This window comes from Pipra filicauda, unplaced genomic scaffold, assembly GCF_003945595.2.
Source record: "Pipra filicauda isolate LSUMZ 115617 unplaced genomic scaffold, ASM394559v2 scaffold88_size2543281_pilon, whole genome shotgun sequence".
Taxonomy (NCBI): domain Eukaryota; kingdom Metazoa; phylum Chordata; class Aves; order Passeriformes; family Pipridae; genus Pipra; species Pipra filicauda.
The window spans coordinates 1,708,124-1,730,807 of NW_024105075.1; the positions used below are offsets into that span (position 1 = coordinate 1,708,124).

General features: G+C 37.2%; 1 protein-coding gene across 10 annotated transcripts in view; it reads left to right on the forward strand.

Annotated features, from left to right (window-relative positions):
- The window catches only part of FAM126A (family with sequence similarity 126 member A), a 64,365-nt gene that overhangs the window by 37,253 nt on the left and 4,428 nt on the right, over positions 1–22,684 (forward strand). For 5 of the 10 annotated variants that reach the window (XM_039390931.1, XM_039390933.1, XM_039390934.1 and 2 more), the window contains 10 exons: positions 2,905–2,984; positions 3,858–3,959; positions 7,607–7,786; positions 10,613–10,693; positions 11,103–11,218; positions 11,552–11,647; positions 13,826–13,942; positions 14,653–14,740; positions 15,219–15,378; positions 21,535–21,549. In XM_039390931.1, the coding sequence (XP_039246865.1) occupies positions 2,934–2,984; positions 3,858–3,959; positions 7,607–7,786; positions 10,613–10,693; positions 11,103–11,218; positions 11,552–11,647; positions 13,826–13,942; positions 14,653–14,740; positions 15,219–15,378; positions 21,535–21,549 (1,006 nt within the window). In that variant the 5' untranslated portion in view covers positions 2,905–2,933. Of the gene's footprint in view, positions 1–2,904; positions 2,985–3,857; positions 3,960–7,606; positions 7,787–10,612; positions 10,694–11,102; positions 11,219–11,551; positions 11,648–13,825; positions 13,943–14,652; positions 14,741–15,218; positions 15,379–17,303; positions 18,168–21,534; positions 22,679–22,684 lie in introns of those variants that run through there. The other 5 variants (XM_039390938.1, XM_039390937.1, XM_039390939.1 and 2 more) reach the window with 5 other exon arrangements.

The following is a 22,684-nucleotide window of genomic DNA, read 5'->3' on the forward strand; positions in this document are numbered from 1 at the left end:
GCTTGGTAGGGAATGGTTACTATTGTTAGCTGTGCTGAAGCATGAGATGCTGCAAAAGCCTTTGTCCGCCTTCACAGGACTGAAAATAGGGTTAGTAGATTGTGGGATTCTATAGAAACTAAGGTGGTTACTTCAATAATTGTAGTAGGAGTAGCCTTTTTGTTTGTTAGCACACAGTATTATCCTTAGAAGTCTCACTTCATAGCAGGGTTTGACACAGTCCATGCAGAATATTGAGAGGCGACTCATCTGTATTGTCATTGTTATATCTTCAGAGACTATCAGTGCTGATCAGAAAGCCTTGGAATTTAGCCAGATGAGTAATCTTCATGACAGTCCTTTGTTGATGCAGGATGACAGAATGGATGAGGTTTGAATGGATCTTTGGAGATAATCATGAAGTTCAACCTCCTTGGCTCAAAGTAGTGAAAATTGAAACAGGTGGTTTCTCAGGATTTTATCCAACTGGGTTTTCAATGTCTCCAAGGCTGGAGACTCTTCAGCGGCTTTGAGTGACCTGTTACATTGTTCAATAACCATTACATGAAATTAAATTTAAACCCTTTTTCAGTGTATTTCATTTTGTGCCCATTGCCTCTTGTCCTGTCACAGGACAGCAGTGAGAAGAGCTTGGCTCTGTCTTCTTTACTCCTTTCCCTCAGGTAATTATCTACATTTCATAAAATCCTCATGAGCCTTCTCTTCTCCAGGCTTAACAGTCCCAACTCTCTCAAGCCTCTCCTCATGTGAGAAATGCTCTAATTTGTCTGTCAGCTATATGGCCTTCTCCCAAACTATTTCCAGTATGGGCATATATCTGTTGTGCTGGGGAGCCCGGGACTCCAAATGTGTCTTACCAGCACCCATCACAGGGAAGGATCACTTCCCTTGAGCTGATGGTGATCTGGAGGCTGTTGTCCGTCTGTGCTGCAAGGGTGGGTGTGGCTGGCTCATGTTCCCCTTGTTCATGGGCCCTGTGTGTGCTGGTGCTTGCATTTTTTTCCCAGGAGTAGGACTTGGTACTGCCTTTAAACTTCCTGAGATACATGTGTTGGCTCACACCTCCTGTCCATTGGTGTCCTTGTGAATGGCAGCACATCCTGCTGGGCTATCAGCCTCTCCTCCTGGTTGAACATGCTGAGGGTGAGCTCTGTCCCATCATTCATCTTCATTAACAAAGATGTTAAATCGTCCTGCCCTGGGTATTGACCCCTGGAGTTCACCAGTAAGGCCAGGTGTCCAACTGGGCTTTGTGCACTGGTGACAGCCCTTTGATCCTGACACTTGAGGCAGTTTTCTCTGCTCTGAGATCCAGAGTTCTTGGGGGCTGCTCTTGGTGGTAACACAGAAGCAAAGGTGGTAGTGAGTACCTTGGCCTTTTCTGTGTGTCCTGTCAGCTGGTCCTCTGCCTAATTTAGTCATGGTGCCCTAGTCTTCCTGTTGCTGATGATATTTTTCCAAAACCCCATGAACCATTCTAGAACATTCTTGGTCCTCCTCCTTGCTTTGATCCTTCTTGGATTCCTGTGTTCTACTATGTCATTGTCATTGCAGCCGTGCCTTCCCTGACCTTGGCGTCACTGGCCAGTTTTTCCATGTTTGTAATTATGATGTTTAGCGCAAGTGAGGAAAGGGAGGCGCAGAAGTCTCTGCTTGCATACACTATTATTGTGTATTAAAATGATTCAAGAAGTTGCTGGACAGCCTGTTTAATTTTATTCCTTTTGACATGCATGTCTCAACAATCATTTCCTCACAACCCTGCTTTTGGTCACTTTCTCTTTTAAGTAAAGCCTTATTTAAGTTTGTTTCCCCCTCTCCCCCTCCACCTTGCTTTGAAGGGTTATAGAGAGCTCTCACTATTATCATATTTAGTTCTTCTCCCTTCAGGCTTCTTAAAATTTTCTCTATATATTCCACTGCAGTCTGTATCTCAGAACAAAATATTTGTATTTTTGTTATACAAGACGGTTATTCCCTCCCATCATTTCCTTGTTTATCATTCGTTGACAGCCCATAGTTTTGATATCAGTACTTCAAAACTAATTTTAAATTGCTGAAGCAAAACTTGAGAGGATCTTCCATGACTGAACATTTCACCAAGACAGTGCTACTTTTTTCCTTAGATGAGTATTTAACTTTGTCACTGTTTGAAATCCATGGTCACAATTTGGGTAAACTAGCAGCACATTTTTTTTTAAACTTCTAGTAGTTTTGTATCTTAATGATATGTTGCTCTTTTGTTTAAGGATAAGGTGCTTCAAGGGACAGTTGTTTTTAAGTGGCTTCTCAAAATCAAAGAAAAATCAGAAATTAATTTCAGAAGCCACTCTGCATCTCTTGTCTTCAAGTCCTAGTACTGATAATTTTACTCTGTCTGAGATTGGACAGAATGCTGGGCAGGGAAGTCTGTCTTAGGCTCATTGTCTTGCAGTTGCCACAGTGGGGGAGGATTGAAAGGTTTTCCAATTGCCTTTATTTCAGTGACCTTTTCCAAGTTGGGAGTAGGAGTTGACTAGGAAAAACCTAAACAGTCATTTCTCTTCAGTGAGAGAGACTCAGTTTTCTCTTGAGTTTTGTAAGCTGAAAAATAAATTGAAATTGAGAAGATAATATTTCCTATTTTCAAAATGCCATTTCTGCAAATCTTTGACTTATTGAGCTTCCCACACAATTCATACTTGGAATTTATTAAACTGCTGTATGTGAAGACTCCTGTGTTTAATGCTTCCAGCAGCTTGCATAAATGAGGTAGAATAAAAGTTCAAAGTAATGTTAGCATGTGAAATGTTAACAAGTAAAAGCATGAAAAGATTCTTTAACCATTCACAGGGACTTAATTTTCATTATCTGCTTAATGCAGTGACTGTAGTTTCCACAAACTCTGTTTGCTTGCTCTTTCAGGCTGAAGGTTTGGAAACGGATGTTGGAAGATGTTAGCTGTGGATACTGGGGTTGTGGAGGAGTGGTTATCAGAGTTTAAGGTAATACATTCTCATATATTTTGTCAGTAGTGTTTGAATTGCTGCTGGAGCAGTATGCAGGACTGCTTGATTCCTATAGAAAACAAAAAAATAGTAACCTTGGGTTTTGCTCAGATCGTGTGATAAATACAGATGTCTGCTTGAAAAGATTTTTTTATTTCCTTGCCTCCTGGAGGATGATATACTTCCTGATACAGAGCAGTGAAAATGTGTATCATAGGTGAATGGTTTTGTTGGTTTGAGTACTAGACTTGACTATAGGTTTGGCTACTGGTCTGCTTAGGTACACTGGGAATGTGTTTTCCTATCTGTATAGTGGAGTATAATCTCCTTTGAAGGACTACAGGTAAGTACTGTAAGAGCTATGTTAAGTTTAAATATACAGCTTCCAAAGGGCTGTTAAAAATATTAGATTTTTACCTTCTTAAGTACTGGCAGAAAATACGTTTAGTGTTAGAGAAGAGCTGTTTGCATTAACTGGAATTTGTGTTCTTGCAGAGTAAACTGTATCTGGTAATAATGTTCACTGCTTGTGTACAGTCAATCTTGAGAACTCCTTGAAGTATGGATCTGAAAACTGTTAAGTTTCATGGTACTGACATTTCAAGTGAAATTTCAGTGAAGGTTGCACTTCTGAAACTCTTGGGTTTTTAATCTATTTTGCCATCCACTGTCATTACATTCTGTATAAAACTGCAAAATGATAGAATGCAGTGTGTCTTCTGGCAATGATTTCCATAGTAAGGATTTCTTTACAAGACAAGTTTTAGTTTATAGTTAAACTCTGATAAATAGTAACTTGTAATGAAAAATTGTTGTGGAAATAGCTGTTATATTTTAGTGATAAAATTGCTTATAATATTTTTATTTCAGACACTGCCAGAAGCATCCATATCCAGCTATGCTGCCAGTTTGAAAGACAAGACTGCTTTGATTTCATCTCTTTATAAAGTAATTCAGGATCCACAGAGTGAAGTAAGTATATTGGATTTCTCACCCAAAATGTCTGGCACAATGCTGTCAGAACAAAAATAAGACCTTGCATGCTAGTTAATTGTGTTCTAACTACATGAACTACAGAACTACATGAAGAGTTTCCTTCAAAATGTTTGTTCTTAGCAATGACATACTATCATGGAAAAAGAGAATCATAAGTTTTGTAACCTGATCATAGCTGAATTTGTAGATCCCACTCATGGACTTCAGGACTTGGATATAGAATTGAGAAATATATTAAGGAATTGAAGAGATGTTTGAGTCTGACAGAATTCTTTCTGTAATTGAATGTGAATCTATAGATGTCAGAAGCTTGTCTGTTACAGCCCAAGAGAACAAAGATAGATTTGTGATCCTTTTGTTGTTGTTTGAAATACATACAGTATAAATACATGGACTTATAAATTGGATGTACCCTTGCTGAAATAATGGAAAATATGAAAAAAATTGGGGGGAGGGGGGCAGATTTGCACAGTACTTGTACCAGGATAGGTTCCATATCCCATTACTACCCTTGTTTTAATGTGTCTGGGTGAATTCAGAACATACTGAGCTGGGATTAGCTGTGTGTTGACTCACTTTCTATGGTCCAGCAAACCTTGTGTGTATTATTTTAAGATTGCAACAAGTCCTTACTTCCTCTTCTGAAAAGGCCTAGCAATAAGGCACCTTTTCAAAGTTTGAGATTATGCCAGCAATAAAGGTGAGAGGATAAAACACTTTCAGTATATACATTTTAGAGAGAATGCTCATAGTGAAACTCTCAAGTTGTCCAGCAAAGAAGAAATGTAATTTTTCTTTGCTGCTCAGAAAGGCATTCTGAGTTATTCCAACTACTGAGTCAAGCCTGTCTGGTCTTCAGAATGCATATCAACATGTAAATTAATCTGTTGGATCTCCCGGTTGATAGCCAAATTAATATTTTCATATGTTCTTTGATTTCTTACTACTTCTGGCTATCGCTAGGTTTCTCAGGGACTTTAGTAACAGGGTGCTACTGCAAATTCTGCTTGAAAAGGTCGTTGGGATAATTCCAGGGGCAAGGTATTGAGGATTTCCTTGTTAGTGAGACTTTGAATAAAAATGAAAAACCAGTGCTGACACTGTGTTGTGCTGCCTTGGTAAAAAGTTCTAAAGTCTTCATTTGGACCGTTCTCCAAGTAGCTGTCCCTTTGTGGAAAGGGTTACTTGGAACTTTCCACATTGTGAAAATAATTACGAACTAGCAGTTAAAAAGACAAGTAATATTTTTCAACTGTTATTTGAGATCTGTTAGCTGCATTGTGTAATGGCATCTTGCTATACAGTGTGGGGTATGTGCTGTCCTTTCTTACCTCACGTATGTAATGCAGGGGGGGAGGATTAATGCATGAACACTACAGATACTGCTGAGATTTAAAAAGGACAAACAACCCCGTTTGTACACCTTTGTAAATATGTACTTCTAATATAATTGTCAGTACTGTAAAATTGTGAATTACCTTGTTTTGGGGAATGGATGTATTTTTTTTTTTTAAGCATTTGAAAAGTAATCACATGTATTTGCATCCGTAACTGCATTTTCCTGTTGGTTCATGTTGGCTTTTCATATGGGTTATTTTGGTTTGCTTTTCCAAAAATTAATAATCCATTTTTGAGCTAAATGAACTGCTTGTTCAATATCCACTTCATAGTAGCTTTGTTAGTAAAGACTTTGTTATTTACGTTTGAGCTCCTGGACCACTGCTAGGTGAAAAATGTAATTTCATAAAAGGAGAGTCTTCAGTAGACGTGAAGATTTAAAAGACTTCTAATTGACTCAAAACTCCAACAATAATAAATAAATATGTGAGGTTTGTTTTTTCATTGGCACTGTCCTTTTAGATAGGAGCCATGCAGACATTTGCATTAGGAAATAGTTTTTGGAACGTGTGACACATTTGGAAGCAGCTTAAAAGGAAGAGGGATGAAATTGCTTGGACATTTTGTTCCAACACTAAAATATTTTTCAGTCTAGATACTTTTTAGGAGTGCTTGGTGGAAAATGATATCTTGAAATGGCAACAATCATTAGTGCATTTTGATATTAGGTTGTAGCATGTGGTGGCATTTCGAGGAAGAAAATCTGGTTTTGTACTGATTAGGCATTTAAATGTGCTGAAACAAAGCTGTCGCAACAGAGATAACGATGTAAACATGGATACCTGTCATAGTTATTTATGTGCCTTTTAAATTTCAAGCACATCATTCAGAACTCAGATTTCATTATGGGAAGGAAGCAAATTATGGGCAATATGTATGCAAATTATGGGAGATATTTAAGCTGAAGATGGACAGTAGTTCTGCTGGTAAAGTTTTCTAGAAAGATCTTTGCTATACTCTTAAAACTGATGACTAGTTCAGCTTGGCATGGCTTTTTTCCTGTAGATTTTAGATTACTTACAGATTTTTCACATATGATTTTTCCAAAGTGAAACTATATCTGTCAGAAGCTAAAAGTTCCTCCTTTTTTTGAATGGATGAGATTGTCCCAAATTACTTCTTAAAAAAGAACCAAAACCTGCTAAGATCTTTCAGTTTCAGAAGTAATTTTATGAGGTAAGAAATGTTGACTCAACTTTTTGTTCAGGAGGAAAAGCTTAGGAAAGCAAGCAGATTTTTTTCTAGCATGATCTGGTGGTTTTGCCTCCTTTGCTGCAATATAGGGCAGAATATAGAATTGGGTTTCTTACTTTTCTGAAAACTTGTTCCAATAAAACTGAAGGTGTGACCTAGACAAACAGCAGAAGAACTGAATTTAGTAGTTCATCTGGCTTTGAAAGTGCTTACTGTTTTCAACAGTATTTTCTACTTGGATTAGGAAATTTCTTGATTTCCATACATTGACGCATGATGGTTAACACAATGCTGCATCCTATAGCAGAGGTAGGTGGTAGCACAAGAATGCATATTAAATCAAGACATACAATGCAAGCTGATTGCTTAATTGTTTTTAAGTCTTTTTTTAACTTGAGCTAGCTCAATGTATTACTTGCAGTTCAGTATATTACATCCAGCGTAACAAATTTGATTCTAAAAATTCTCTTGAGGCTTCCCACTTCTGTCTCAAACGTATAAATACATGGAAGTTTCTAGAAGATTTTAATGAGAGTGGGGAAATTACTTAGTTATTGTAATGTTTGGAATTTAAGTGTTACGCAGCTTTTCTCACTAGGTGGGAAAAAGCTTCCAGCAATTGGTGTGTATGCTCGTGGAGTTCTGGAATAGCAAGACCTTTAGTTCAGGTACGTTTCCTGTAGATTAAAGATATTGAGAGCATGGTATGAGGTATGTGATAACAAGTATCCTCTAGTTATGCCTTTGAGGCCAGAGGAAGTGAGCAAAAAATGAACAAAAGCGGCCATGGGAATTCTTTCTGCATGTGGGATGGGTGGCTCTACGGTTATCATCCAAAAGTATGCTATAAGGATGGAAATTGTGTAATGTGAGTCGGACAGTTATTGCAAGCAGTCAGTTATTGTATCAGTCATTGCCTAATAAGTAAAATGGAATATCTAACAGTTTACATTTATCTAAAGGACTAATCCAGACAAAATTGCTGATTCTTGTAATGTTTTATTCATTCCCACTTGGAACTTCTGTTTCAGCTTCTGGAGCCGGTTTGCCATCAGCTGTTTGAGTTCTATCGCAGTGGTGAGGAACAGTTGCTACGGTTTACGCTGCATTTTCTGCCAGAATTGATGTGGTGCTATCTTGCTGTCTCAGCCAGCAGAGATTTGCAGAGCAGTGGGTGCATAGAGGCTCTTCTCCGGGGAGTTTATAACTTGGTCAGTATTTGTATGTAATTCAGGCCTAGAATATTAGTGTGCTTCCGGGGATACCGTGGAATGTTTTACTAGGGAATACTTAACAGTTTTGTTTCAGAATTGAAATGAAGTGATTGAGTATTGCGTTTTGACACTTCAAATGGGTGTCCGCGTCAGAAATCTGCAACATGAGCTTTTATATTCTTTGGTCAATGTTTTTTCTGTTCTTTCTGTGGTTCTTAAGTTTTTTGTTACGAATTTCTTTGTGTGGTTAGTAAACTCACATTCTGCTTGAGAGCTTTTTGAGTCACTACTTTTGAAGTGGTTGCCCATATTTTCCGCAGTATTTTGACTATCTTGACTAAAACCACAAAAAACCCTAACTTTCAACAAAGTCTTAGTATTTGACTGCTGAACAGATTACCTTGCTTTTAGAAATTAAAGGTCTCCATTTTGAAATAACTTTGACATTTTGAAAATATTTTATATGAAAATATGCTATTTGTTGCTAAATTAATGCTATGAAGAACAGAATTAATAAGGAACCTCGAAGAGCCCCACATTTTAGTATTTTTATGGTTATTATAAAAAACTCAGTGTAATTATATCCACTGGCATTCTTGTCAGTGTAGTTTGTATGTTCTGGATGTTCTAGGAAGGCTTTTTGGGAAGTGAAAAGAGTGATGAACTTGGTCGCTTCTTCCCATTCTGAAAATCTGGAGAAGGTGGCTGCTATCATCCTTCTAGAAATAAGCACAAGTGTCTTTACCAAGCAAGTGAAAAACCTTTTTTCACCCAGGAATCCATTTAAAAAGACCTGAGCCCTTATATTCTACACATCTTTAGGTGTAGAGTACAGGCTTCGTCTGCTTTCTGCGTGCTTAGTTGTATCTGACAAGAACACGCCTGGAAAGCATTTGATGTGTCTTATGCCTTAAGTCCATTCCCTCCTATGTTTCCATTATGAAGTCATCTAAAATGGTTGATGGATATGGCTATAATCACTTGTTTTTCTCCCAGAAGAGATTACATTTGCCGTTAACCTTAAAACCAGTTAGTCCAGTAACATCTTCTCTTAGCTATGAACAGTTTCTTTCTCAAGTAGTAACTTAGCTCTCCATCTCCAGCGGCTTGAAGTTGTAAGAATTTTACCACAAGCTTCTGTAGTAAGCTGTAGATCCAGGTGGCTTTGGGAAACTTTTTTCCTCTCCTTCTGCTTTAAGACAGAATGAATGCTTATGGCAAAATAATGCCACGTTACTCATATAAAATTTTTAATTGAAACAATCAAGATGGTGTTGTTGTTCAGTATACAAGATTGAAAAGGTAGTCCATGACCTGCTTAGATACTTTTTTTCTCTTTACACGGCTGCTTTGTGTGCAAAAACAAGAGGAAATATGTAACCTAATACAAATAATAATTCTTATGTAAATTATATATAGAGTGGCTTTTGGAAACTTGAGAGAATTAACATGTTCAGTAGGAATCCTGCAGTTTCTTACTGAAGGAAAATGAAAAATTAAGTATTGCTCAGAATAATTTTAAATTCATTCCGTTTTGAGGGGTATGGAATTACTGTGGCTGAACCTTGAGATCATGAACTGGTTTTTTTCTACCTTCAGCTTAGACACATAACAGTAGTAGTGCACATAGTTGAAATTTTTTGCTTTCCTGGCGGCCGGGTATCAGGGTTTTTTAATATGCTTCAGATCTTGAAATGTACTCCTAAAACTTAATTACAAATCTGATTAGAATGAAGAATACAAATATTGTTATTTTTGGATTTTAAAATTTTGGATGTGGCCAGCTTCTTTACTCTTCTCCTGTATATTGAGGAAAATGTTTTCCAGATTGATACAGAAGCAATATTGAAAACTAAAGTATAAGTGGAGAGTGGAGGAGCTGTGTAGCTTTTCAGAAGGAACAGCTCGGTATGCCTTTTTGATACTTTTCATTCTTCATTTAATGCTTCATATTCTACTTTTAAGACATAAGTTTTAATTTATACTATGTGAAGTCGGTCCTTCAGCCTTCCAAGGCATATAGGTGATAGGAGACACTGAAGCTTCTCTCGAATTCAATACTTCTGGATATGTGGAATCTACTGCTGAAATTTAGAGAAGAAGAAATAAAATCTTGTGTGTGGTGTTGGTTATTGATCAAGCCTGCTTTGGATCTTCCAAAGTTTTTTACTTGAAATACTTCAGTGCTCGGCTGTGGTACATAACCACCTCTTGTTTTGCCTTACACATTGCTTTCTGTTAACTTATAGGAGTGAGAAGTCTGCCAGCATAGTGCGAGGGTTGCATCTTTCAAGACAGTAGCTTCTCCAGGGCTTTGCATCCATGCTTCTTTTTATTCCATACTTACAGAGAGAGTTAGCAGACTTGGCTTTTTGAAATGCTATGCTGTCTGCTGTTGTCAAACCATATGAGGCTGCAATCATTCATTCCAGAGCTGTAATATTTCCAAGAACAAATTACTCGTAGAGTCATTACTTGATGGTTAAATAGTTTTCAGAACAGAATTACTGAGCATTAACCTTTACAATTAGCAAATAGTGTATAATTAAAAAAAAGATAAGGCGGTTGAAACATGCTGAGATTTCCTGTTACTGTTTTTAAGGTGGATTATGTATGCAAAATGCATGGGCCCTTTGCTAAGTCATTTGAATAGTTTTCAGAAACAAACCAAATGCACTGTGATAGAAAGCAAATAGATAATTTCTAGCTTGTAGCTCAAATTTTTATAGTATCCCTATCTTTCCCTATAATAATATTTAACATTTTTGGGTGTCTGGTTTCTGCAGTACTGGTGTAACCATTGGTATTTTCTGTCTTGTTCAGGAGATAGTTGACAAAGAGGGACATAACAAAGTGCTGAGTTTCACAATTCCGTCTTTGTCCAAACCTTCAGTCTATCATGAAGTAAGTAACATACACAAAGTGAAGTTGTTATTGATTGGGAAGGTAGAAGGCTTTGAGGCCCTTTGCTAAGAATAAAAGTGAAAATTAGTTTTAGCATGTTGTGTGGTGACATAGGAACATGTTTCTCAGACTTCTGAGTACTGGTAACTGTCTCTGAGGCTTCTTCAAGGCTGAATAGTTTTAACTGCATAGTATCTTCGCACCAACTGTATCTTTTCTCTATTCTGAAACCTTATGCCTTATCTGGTGTAAAATGACTTCTCAAATCTAAGACAGCTAAGCAGTCAATTAATCTTAAGCCTGTTGAAAATTTATATACAAATATGGCTATGATGATCGTTGTCTATTTTTACTTGCATTATAACAAGATTTGGGGTGGACATGTTTTGAGTGACCTTTTTTTCTTTAGCCTTCCAGCTTTGGCTCCATAGCTCTCACTGAAGGAGCTTTGTCTCAGCATGGTTTGTCCAGGGTTGTGTACAGTGGACCTCATCCTCAAAGGGAGATGCTTACAGCGCAGAACAGGTGAAATTGCATAATAGGATTTTGCTTGAGAATCAATAATGGATCTTAACTTCTTCTAATTTTTAGTATAATTGTAGACTGAAGGTGGATAGGTGTTAAGCTGTGTTTTGTGGTGTGGTTTGTTTTGTTGTTTTTAAACGCATGTAAATGTAGATGCAGAAAGACGAGCAGGGCATATTACTACATGAAGAGGAAAAGCTGACTCAGTTGTCAATTTTATTGAAACAAAATACCAAATAGGTTTAAATAGGTCTTGGAAATTTTCATATAAACTTGTTTCCTCTCAAAAAATAAAATCGGTAATGTAATACTGATGTTTCTTATAAATCCCAGGTTTGAAGTGCTGACTTTCCTTCTGCTCTGTTACAATGCTGCCTTAAGCTACATGCCTGCAGTGTCTCTTCAGTCATTGTGTCAAATTTGTTCAAGGTAATTTCTGTAGGCTGTTTACACTTAAAATGGCATTTTCAACTTGCAATGCAATCAGTTTGGCTTTCTTTTTTTATGAAAACAAGCTTTGTGTTCCCAAAGGCTGCTTTTAAACGTGACTTCTTTTCATAAGTATTTACAGATGCATTATTTGCTTTCAAAGTAGCTCCTATATAACTTTGTTTTGGGATCTCAAAGTGGGGAAACAATAACCTGGTTTATATGCAGATTAAGCTACTCCCCTTAGTGGAGAGTTCAAATAAAATGAACTATTTGTTCTTAATAACAGCATTTGTAGTTGTGTTAACTAAAGAAAACCAGAAACGTCTTTTAAAAGTGTGGTAAATTTCACATTGCAAGTTTACTAAATATATTTGAATGCTCTTCAAGTTGAAACTTTCTTGGAATTATAGTGAATATTGAAACTAGAAATAAATCCATTTTTACAGATAAATTGTGTATTTCCAAAATCAGCTGTTGGTTTATAAAAAAAAAAAAGCAGGGCAAAAAAAAAAAAAAACAAACCCAAACCCTGAAGCAAAATGAAAAAAAAAAAAGCCCACCTCAGCTTTAATTACAGTGTCTCTTTTTTGATGAATTTATCTTTTCAAAGGGAAAGAACTGATAGTAAACATGTCTGTGTCTGGATTTTTGAAAGGACTTAAGGTTAAGGGAAAAATTAGAATGGTCTCCTTCTCTGGGAAACCAAAGAGACCTAAAGTCAACTACAGCACCTTTTTTCTAGTTCTAGTTCCTTGGTTCCTCACACAACCAAAACATGACAATGGATGTCTGTAAGATTTTCTCCTCTTCAGAGGAGGCCAGAGACTTTGGAGCACTTGGCAATATTTACAAGAGTTTTTACAAGATCTTTGATAGATAAACTGCTCTAAAATGTAAGGTAGAAAATATTTAGCAGCTGAGGATTGTGCAAAGGAAACTGTTGCTTATTCTGCTTGATTAGGTTTTGATTGTATTTGGAATAAATAATTTTTTGAAAGCCTCCAAAAGCAAGCTACCAGTAAATGCAAGCAAGTCTTCCTACTTCAAAATGTCTAATGTTTGGATCATCATCATGGCTGGGCTTCGTGAACGAAGATTTGGGAAGGCTCTATCCACATTTGTTACAAGCACGCTGGCGGCTAATGAGACCAATACGAGATAGGCATATCCGATTGCAAAAGGCACAGCAGAAAGACTCCTTAGGTTGTATAATCTGCAAGGCACGATTCTTTCTGCGTTGTCTTTTCTCCTCAAGAGTGATCCTGCGTGTGTTCTCAAAGGCATCAGCAACGTTATAGATGGTGTGTCTCCAGACCTCCCGATTGGAGGCCAGAGTAGACCAGTTATGGTGATCAATATGACCAAGGCTGAGATGTTGTTTCAGGGAGTCCTTGTATCTTTTCTTCGGGGCTCCTCTCATGCGGCAGCCGGAGGCAAGTTCACCATAAAGCAGGATCTTAGGGAAGCGGTGGTCCTTCATCCTTGAGACGTGCCCTGCCCAACACAGCTGTGTTCTCAGCAACATGGCCTCAATACTTGTGATTGCTGCTTGTTCTAGAACAGATGTATTGGTCACATAATCTGACCAGTGGATGGTTAGGATTGTCATTCATGTTTCTCTGCTTACTGAAAATCTCACCTTGACAGCATTTTAGTGATTCAAGGGAATATGTTTCAGAAGCTCAGAATATCTTTCAATGTCCTGTTTGGATGTGGTAGAATCAATATTCTGCTATTTGGCTATATAAAATAACTCCTTTAATTGGTTTGAGTGATGTCAAATTTAGGGGCTTTTTTTGAAGATCTGCAGTGAATGTGCTTTCTTCTAGTAAGTCTAATTGAATTTTTATGACTTTTCTAAAGAATCAAAATTATCTATTTCTTCTTATTTACAAACTGTAAATGTGAAAATTAAGCTGTATATGTGAAAATTACAGCACAAAATATTTTGTGCTGATCTCTAATTGTAAATCCAGATTTTTTGCATCTGGGCAGTTACTAAGTTTCTTTTCATAAGAACGTACCTTACTGTGAAGCTGATGTCATTCTAACCTTTTCAGAGAAAATAACTCAGGGCTTTTAAAAACTAATCAATACTGGAGAAGTATTGAAACTATATAAACTACAAAGATGGTTCTACATTATTTGCTAATGACAAATGCGTGATTTTTTTAGAATTTGTGTCTGTGGATATCCTCGCCAACAAGTGAGAAAGTACAAGGGAGTCAACAGTAGAATTCCAGTTTCATCTGAATTCATGGTGCAAATGCTAACAGGGATCTATTATGCCTTGTAAGTTGTTTTTTTTAATATGCATACAAAGTAGAGAAATGTCAGCCTAATTTCTATACTTGTTTAGGCATGCTACATTGGAGGTGTTTCATTTTCTAGTGGACAGATGCTGTGTCTAGCAGTAAGGTCCTTGGGAAGAGTCAGTTCTCCAGCTAGCTGGCGGAAGTTACCTGTGTCATACTGGGGAAGGATGACTAGAACAGCACTTGATAGTTGTAACTGCTGGTGTGAATAAAATATTTTAAAAAACCTTTTCCAACCGTTGTTGACTGTCCACAGTTCTGCATGTTTAGTTCTGGCATCAGTTGAGTTGAGGAAAAGAGTTTTTTTTTCCTCTGAAATGCTGATGTCATCTACCCTTTGATAGTCATGTCAATGTGTGAAGCTTTCTTGCTAACTGAAATAATTAGAGACTAGTAATACAGGGATACTCAAAAAGTGGAGGAATATTAGAAAATCCTGTTTGAGTTTCAGAATATTTCATGACTAGCTGATCAATAGCTAATAATAAAATTTTTAAACTGCTTGGCATGGCCAGTGAAAATAAAGCTTTGTCTCCATAGATGCTACTTCAAAGTTCTATAAATAGTTCATGCTAAAGAACGCAAGTAGTTCAAATCCTTTAAGTTGAGCTCTCAAGGAACACTAGATCTGTGAAGGTTATGTGACCAAGAAGGTTCATCTTATTACATATATATTTACCTTTGCAGTTATAATGGAGAATGGGATCTGGCTCGTAAAGCTATGGATGACATTTTGTATAGAGCACAGCTTGAACTGTATCCAGAACCTCTGCTGGTAAGTATTGTATTTCAACATTTTGTTGAGTAGAATTTTTAGTCTAGGAAATTCTTCCTGTGAACATGCATGATGCAACATCATACAGGAACTGATAAATCTGTGTCTGTGCTTGTGCGAGCAGCTCCGCCTGTAAGGTATTTTCAGTGTTACTATGTCGTGTTTCCTAATGAACAAACTATTTTCAGTAGAACACTTCTAAGTCTTCAGAACTTAGATAATAGCACAGAAGAACTCTGAAGTAATAGCCACATCTTTTAAATAGGCAGCTTTCTGTTTTAAAAGTGGCAAGTATTAGTTCTGAGAGCTGATTGCAGCCAGCATTCTTTATAATCTGCACAAGAAAACTAGTGTGCATTTTGACCTTAAATTGGAATTGCACACGGTATTCTTCTTAAAGTAGTAAGAATCCCTGACAGAATTCTTCTAAAATTTGGATCTTTGTGTTCAAAACTTAACTACATCTCTTCTGTTCTAGGTTGCTAATGCAATAAAAGCTTCACTGCCTCAGGGTGCCATGAAATCTAATAAAGAAGGTACAAGGTGCATTCAGGTTGAAATTACACCTACTTCATCCAGAATATCAAGAAATGCTGTAACTAGCATGTCTATCCGAGGGCATAGATGGAAAAGGCATGGTAAGAAACACACTTTGCAATGAAATCTCAACTTTTTACACATTTTTGAAATAATAATGAGAATTTTTTTATTTTGTATCTTCATTACTTGTAGGCAGGCAGCATTTGGGAAGGTTTTATTTTCTTGACTGGTGAATGGGAATCTCAACGCAGCTCAGTTGAAGTATAGTCTTTATTTCCTTAACCGTGTTTAAAAAAAACAACACAACATACAGAAAACCTTTTTGTGAAAGGGAAGTGTAAACAGTTATTGCTTCTTTTAAGAGTCTGATGTTCCTGTTTTCTTCTGGAAAGTAGTTTCTAGTACCTGGAGCAAAGTAAATATTTAACAACTTTACCACAGAACCTCACATGTATTAAATTACTTGAATAAAAGTTGGAGTTAATGTTAGAGAGATAAAACATTATGTTTTGATGTTGGGGTTTATCCCCGGCCAACAACTAAGCCCCACATAGCTACTTACTCCCTGCAGTGGAATGGGGGAGAAAATTGGAGGAGTAAAAATGAGAAAACTTGCTGAGATAAAGACAGTTAATTAGGTAAAGCAAAAGGCATGCATGCAAGCAAAGCAAAACAGGGAATTCATTGACCACTTCCCCTGGGCAGGCAGGTGTTCAGCCATCCCCAGGAAAGCAGAGCTCTCTCACACATAGCCATTACTTGGGAAGACAAATGCCATCACATCGAATATCCCTCCTCTTCCTCCTTCTTCACCCAGCTTTATATACAGAGCATGATGCCATATGGTATGGAATATCTCTTGGGCCAGTTGGGAGCAGCAGTTTTTGTGCATCTCCAGCCTGCTCACTGGTGGGATGGTGTGAGAAGCAGAAAAGACCTTGGCTCTGTGCAAGCACTGCTCAGCAATAATGAAAACATTCCCAATTTACCAGCACTGCTTCCAGCAAAAATCCAAACGACAGCCCCACACCAGCTACTGTGAAGAAAATTAACTCTGTCCCAGCCAAAACCCGCACATTCGGGCAAACTAATATGAAGGATTCCACAAAGGAGAACATAGGTCTGGGCTGAGAAGTACAAAAAATAGTGCTGAATGTACTACAAAAACAGAAATATCAAAAAGGGATTTCATGAGTCTAAATGTTGTATTTCACCACTTTTGCCATCTTCAGATGAGGGAAGAGCTGTTGGACCAGCGATGAGAATTGGCAATGGCTTATTCTGTTGGTGTTGTATTTCTGGTGATAGGCTGAGAGTGTGAGTGTAGATAAGAGTGCTTTCCTAATAGGTTCAATGAAGATTTTGTAGTACCAATAAAATTTCTGTACAATATGAGCTTTTGTAGTATATGGACAGTTCAGTCAGAAAAATTTTGCCAAGGTACTTGTCTTTAATGACCAAGAGGTTCAGGTAAGTGTTGAGAAAATTATTTATAAGTATGCTGGGAGAAGATGACTTCAAAATAATGATAGAACTTCCTGAGCAGTAATGGTACGCTTTGGTGGTAGTATTGCCAACAGTAAGCTGCCAGAGGAGATGAAGAGCAGAGGAAAGTAAAATAAACAAATTTCTTTTCGATTGATTAAAAACTGCTTAAAACTGTCAGACAAAGCTGAGGAGCAAAACATTTGTGTCTTTTAACTCTAGTGAGATCCAGGAGCAAGTCATTATTGAAATCTCACGGCTGCTAAGGACCATTTTATTTTTCTTTCTTCAGCCTTACAGTTATTAAGGATGGATTATGGACCAGATGCAAGAAAACTGTATGATGGCTCAGCTTTTAAATAGATAAATGCCCTCTGAAGCTTGGCAATTTTGTTAGCTATTATTTTTGAGTAGTTCTATGCTTGTCCAAATGAGGTGGTGGAGAGAGTAAGGCAGCTCAGGGATACTGAGTGCTAGTTCATCCAGAGAAATTCCAAGTGTATTAAAATGAACATTTCCTTTGTATTTGTGTTTACAGGAGAAAAAACAGGAGACGAAAATGTTACAGAGTCAGTATAACAGCCATCCTTATAAGAATGCAAAATTTTCAGGAAATACAGAATCTAGAAGTTTTTACAGTTATTGCCTCCTGGCAGGGAGTCATGCTTGGTGAAGTTCAAGAAAAAATGTGTGAGACAAGTGTACCCTGCAGCAGATAACAGTAAGGTCAAAAGGGAAATGAGAATAATAGTAGAACTCAGAAATGGGGTGGAATGCTGTGTTTGTGACTTGAAGAGCCTTTTTTAAGTCAGAATGGATGGTCTCCTGTTTTCAACATTCCTAATAACCTAATTCAGTGCCCTACAATTCTTGATGAAAGAAAGATATGAAATACATCTTCAGGGTCAGCATGCAGAAAGAATAACAAGACTTGTGCTTACAGATGATGGTTTGAATTAAAATAAATATTGGAGTTGGTAGAGATTAGATGACAAGCCTTGTACCTCCTCTCTCTCATGGTGTAAGGGAAAAAATGTGTTTGGTTTTTTTTTTTATTTTCTGTATAATAAAAATGAGTATAAATGGATTAGGAAGCCAGATGAGACAGCTGAGACATATTTTGACTTTTTACGTTACGTGAACCAGGAGATCTGATGAAGCAACGTATCTCTTGGGCAAGCAAGGGCAGCAATTTTCAATCACTAGCTATTTGTGTAAAATAAATAAAATAGAAGAATTAAAGTGAATCACATTGCCAGCTGAGAAGCATGAACTTTATTTTTTTCTTGTCTTTTAAAAAAACTCAGTTTCTTACAAAAGTTTTCAGACATTAGGTCTTGCTGGCCTTTGCTAGAACTCTAAATCGAAGTCAGTTTTGAATAAAGGTAGACTTAACATTGAATCTTCTTGTGATACTTAACCTTGTAAGTTGGTTGTTAAGAGCAGTTACTTAGAAGGACTTTAAGAATTAAATCGGTATTGTGAATGTAGATATCTGAGATACATACTTTAGAGGTACTAAAGGTGAAGGTGATTTGCAAAACGGATCAATCTAATCACAAATGGGTAGTGTTTAGAGTGAGTTGATACTAGCCACCGTTTAGCAACAAATTATTTATCGATATTGGTTTGGATTGCCTATAAATTATAAAACTTCAAAAAGAGCAACATTAGCTCTTTGACCTAGCATTAGTTCTTTGTAGTTTGTTTAAATTCAAGCCTTAAGTGGCATCTCCATTTCCATTCACAAACAGAGGAAACCAGAAAAACCATACAGTGTGTGAGGAGCATCAATACTTAAATGAATGTTTATTTATGGAAGCTAGGGAAAAAAAGCAGCAAGCCCTATCAGTGCTTTCATTATTAAAGTAAAATCTTCCAAACTGCCATATAAAGGAGTTGCTTGGGAAAAACCTCTGGTGTAGAGGTAGTGTGTGTAAGAGAAATACTGTGATTTAACAGACTTAAGAAGAGCTAAGCAGATGTTGGTAAGATACATAACACAAGAACAAAGACATCAACTAGCAAAGAAGTTACTTTTTTCCTCACTGCAGAAATTGGCTTTCGTGTAGTACACAATGTTTAGAAACATTAGTCTTTGAAATCTCTCTGTGGAGAGAATTTTCTTAGTCTTTTTTTTTTAACAGTGTTAATTCCCAACATTGTTGTAACTTATAAGAATCTGGAACGAATGTTAATTTTGGGATATGAGCTTGATGCTTTTGTGAATAATTCAAAATGCTAACTCTGTTGTGCAGCTTGAGCTTGTGGTGGTTAAAATTGAATTGCAATCCAAGTGGGCAGTTTGCGTGTGCAATCTGTAAATGTGTAAATGATTTCGGCAACCATAATAATAAGGTAGACTGTGACTGAAATACCTTTTGAATTAAGTCTTAGCAGTTAGTAATCCGGAAATGCACGTATCAAGATTGGTCGTACTACTCAAAGCTTTCAGAAATGTGACTCCAAATGCATTTTTCTTCACCTGCTATGGGCATATTCATATTAATATTCAAACTGGCATAATTTTTCAGTTTTGTCTCTACACTATTTAGCAGTGTCCTTTGTTTTCTCTTTTGTTACATTGCCTTATGGACTGGGTATTAATCTCTCTCTCTCTCTCAAAGGCTAGTTGCCCAGAGTTGAAGCAGTATTATCTTCAAAACCAAGCACTATGAAGCTGAAGGTGTGGTTTAGGTGTTCTTAAAAGTTTTAAAAGAAGGAGGGTATGCTACTATAAAGGACATGCATTATGTAGTCTTATCCTGCCCCAGGATGCTATGGTAGACAGTGTTAATGGGAACTGAGATACCCAATATCCCTTTTTTTCATTATCTTCCTCCTATAGCTGAGTTAAACTCAGAGAAAGGTGTATTTCCTTTCATTAGTAGTTACTAGCACTTGCCTAAAAGGCTAGACATAATTATAATGAGTAAAATTCTTAAAATTTTTGGGTTTCTTTTCCTCAGTTCATTATGGTAATGGCTATTTTGTTATTCCCACAGCTGTGGGAATGCAGCAGTGATGGGTAAAGTGCTGATATCACAGCAGGATGTTACATTTGGAAATGCACACCACCAAATAGCAATAACTGGGTATTGCTTTTATACAGCATCTTTAACAAAAAAAATCTACCTCTTTTTCTGATTTCTGCTGTCTACACTGAGTCATCTCTCTTTGGAATTGGATAATTAGTGCTTTTCTGCCCTTGGTGGGGAAGGAACTGACAGTGTAGCTCTGTCCTGTCCTCTCCTCTCCCTGGGACAGCAGGAAGGAGTTTGAAGATGCCATAGGAGAGGCACGGGTTCCTCACCCTAGTGAAGTTAGAGCAAGGAGGCCAATAAGAACATTGATCTTCTCTCTTCAATAACTTTTCTGCTCCTGTGTTTTTGGAAAAAAGGCTGTATTTGATAGTGGTATTATTATTACTATTGCAGTTCATGTTGCTCAGTTGTTACTTTGTTATTGACAGCAGAAGACTTTTACAGAAAGTGCTGTTAGAAGGAATAAAGAGTTCTAACTTGAGTCTCCTGCCAAATGTCAGGAGTTCAGTGGCTAGTAGCAGCAGTTATTAATACCATTTCCTTTGGATAGTGCAACTTGTTAAATAGATATTTTCATTAGTCATTTACTAGTTAGAAAGACTCATGATACTTAGACTTTTCAGGTAAAATCAGGAATAGCTCTTACACCACGGAACACTAATGTCCATCCCTAACAGAATAACCTTCTGGCTCTGTTCTGATCAGTGCAGACAGCACAAATGCCAGCAAAAAGCCTAGTGCTGGAACCCACCTGACCTAGAAGTACACTGTACTTGCACAAGAGTCCTCAGGGGACAGGAGGAAGAGAGGATCCCCTCCAGTTAAAAGAGCAGTAGAGCTGCCGCTGTGAAAAATCATCTCATTGTAAATTCCTCTGGTTTTGGACTTCATACTGTCAGTTAAATGTCTGTACTGCCAGCTTCTGTCATGCGCAGTAGCAAACTGCTGGGATACTCTGGGTGGTCCTTACTTAATCCTTGGGTCTGAAAGAGCTGTGTTATGAATAAAACACAGGGACTCAGTTGAGCTTTATTTGGAGCTGTGCTTTTAGTGCATTTTTAGTCTTGTCAAGTTTGTGGCCATAGTGTTTGCATATATTATACACATATAACACATACAGAATATATAATCATATAGCATATAGTGTAGTTCTCACTCTTCTTCACTTGTTTTTCCGTGGTATACAGAAATATCTTTCTGATTGAAAAGAATTTTTTCAAATGACAAAAGAAAATGGAAATCAAAGTGTGCTTGAGCTGGCTTAGTCATTGCATTGTTAGGTTTCAGGCTGACCACTGTGCCACACAATGAAATTTTATGTGTATTTCTGGTCTTGCATATTAATACAGGAAGTTGATATGCCATTTCATTGTAAAAATAAGCTTCACTTTAGCATGGTGATACAGAGAATATAGTCATGAGAGTGAAGTATGGGCTGTTCCTTGGTTTCTGATAATCTGCCTCATGACCCTCAAAAATGTCAGTATTGCAACATCAAGCATGGACCTTTCCAGTATGTGGTGCAGGCTAATAACTGGAAGATTGAAGACTGCAATTTTAGAAATAAAGCAAAATTCCATACTTGCTAATATTGCTAATTAACAAGAGGTTAATATGTGTACATCTGCTTTAATTTATAATGCTTAAGTCATCTGTATCGGCTTTTGTTTCATGTTTTGTTTCAGACATCTTTTGTGTTTTTTTCTTATCCATCTTTAATTCTAGAACAACCAGAGAATGGTAATGATGCTACTGAATTGGGCAACTTTATCATACCTGAGATTAGTGTCACAAGTGTGGCTGGAGAGAGGACCGGGAATGGGGAAAAGAGCAGAGCACTAGCAGAGAATGATGTTCAGCATTTACAGGGAGTACAGGAAACAGCTACAGATCCTAGAACTGACAGCAAAGGCATGCCAGAAATCAGGAGGCAAAAATCTGTAAGAAAAATGATGGAGGATGGAATAAACTCATCTGGCAGAGTGCAGTTTTAGCAGAGCACTTGTAGCTGCACTCTAAGGTACCGCTGTTGATTGAAAGGGTCACTGCTGCATGTTTCAAGAATTAAAGTATGCAGTTAATGTATTTGCATGTGTAATAACACAATTGCATGTGTTGCACACAGCTTCGTCTGTGCCACAGACAGTGATGATATACTTACAAGTAGATTTACTTAATCTGGAGAAAATACACTGAGACTCAACCTACCTTTGAATTTATTAAACATATATACAGAGTTTACAAAATCCAGTGATCAATGGTACAAAAAATCCATAGAAATGGATGTCAGAAGTATTTGCCGTGTACCTTAGACTTCCCAAATTCAACCTTTCATGGTGTACTGGAGATCTCAACACTGTGCTTGAGTTTCAAACTCATACTACCAGACCTGTGATGCAGAAAGTGACCTTTCAGTCCTAAAGCATTCTTGGGTTGCTAAACTTGCAGGTACCATAATGGGTGTCCTGGGGCATTGATCACATACCTCTGTAATTAACAAGCTTTGCCAAATCATGTAATGGATCACTTGCTGAAAATAAGATTTACACATTTTTTCGTTCCGTGTGGTACCTTCTAGTCTCTAAGTTTCTAACTTCCTGCATGAATTAACAAGTCCGCATTTCTTTTTTTTTTTTTTTCCTAAAATCACAAGAAAACGAGGTTGGGGGCATGCTTTTGTGGCATTATTTGCTGTAACTCTAATCCTAATGAACCTTAATTCCAAAATGTCATGGAATAGGTAAGTGTTTTGTCTTCTGTTCTCTGCTCTATTGCTTTATGGCTTCACGCTTGTAAATATCAAAATTGAGCAATACGTAAAATCAATAAATGTGAGAAAGTGAATTGCTAATTCTTTATTTCTGTTTCTACCATG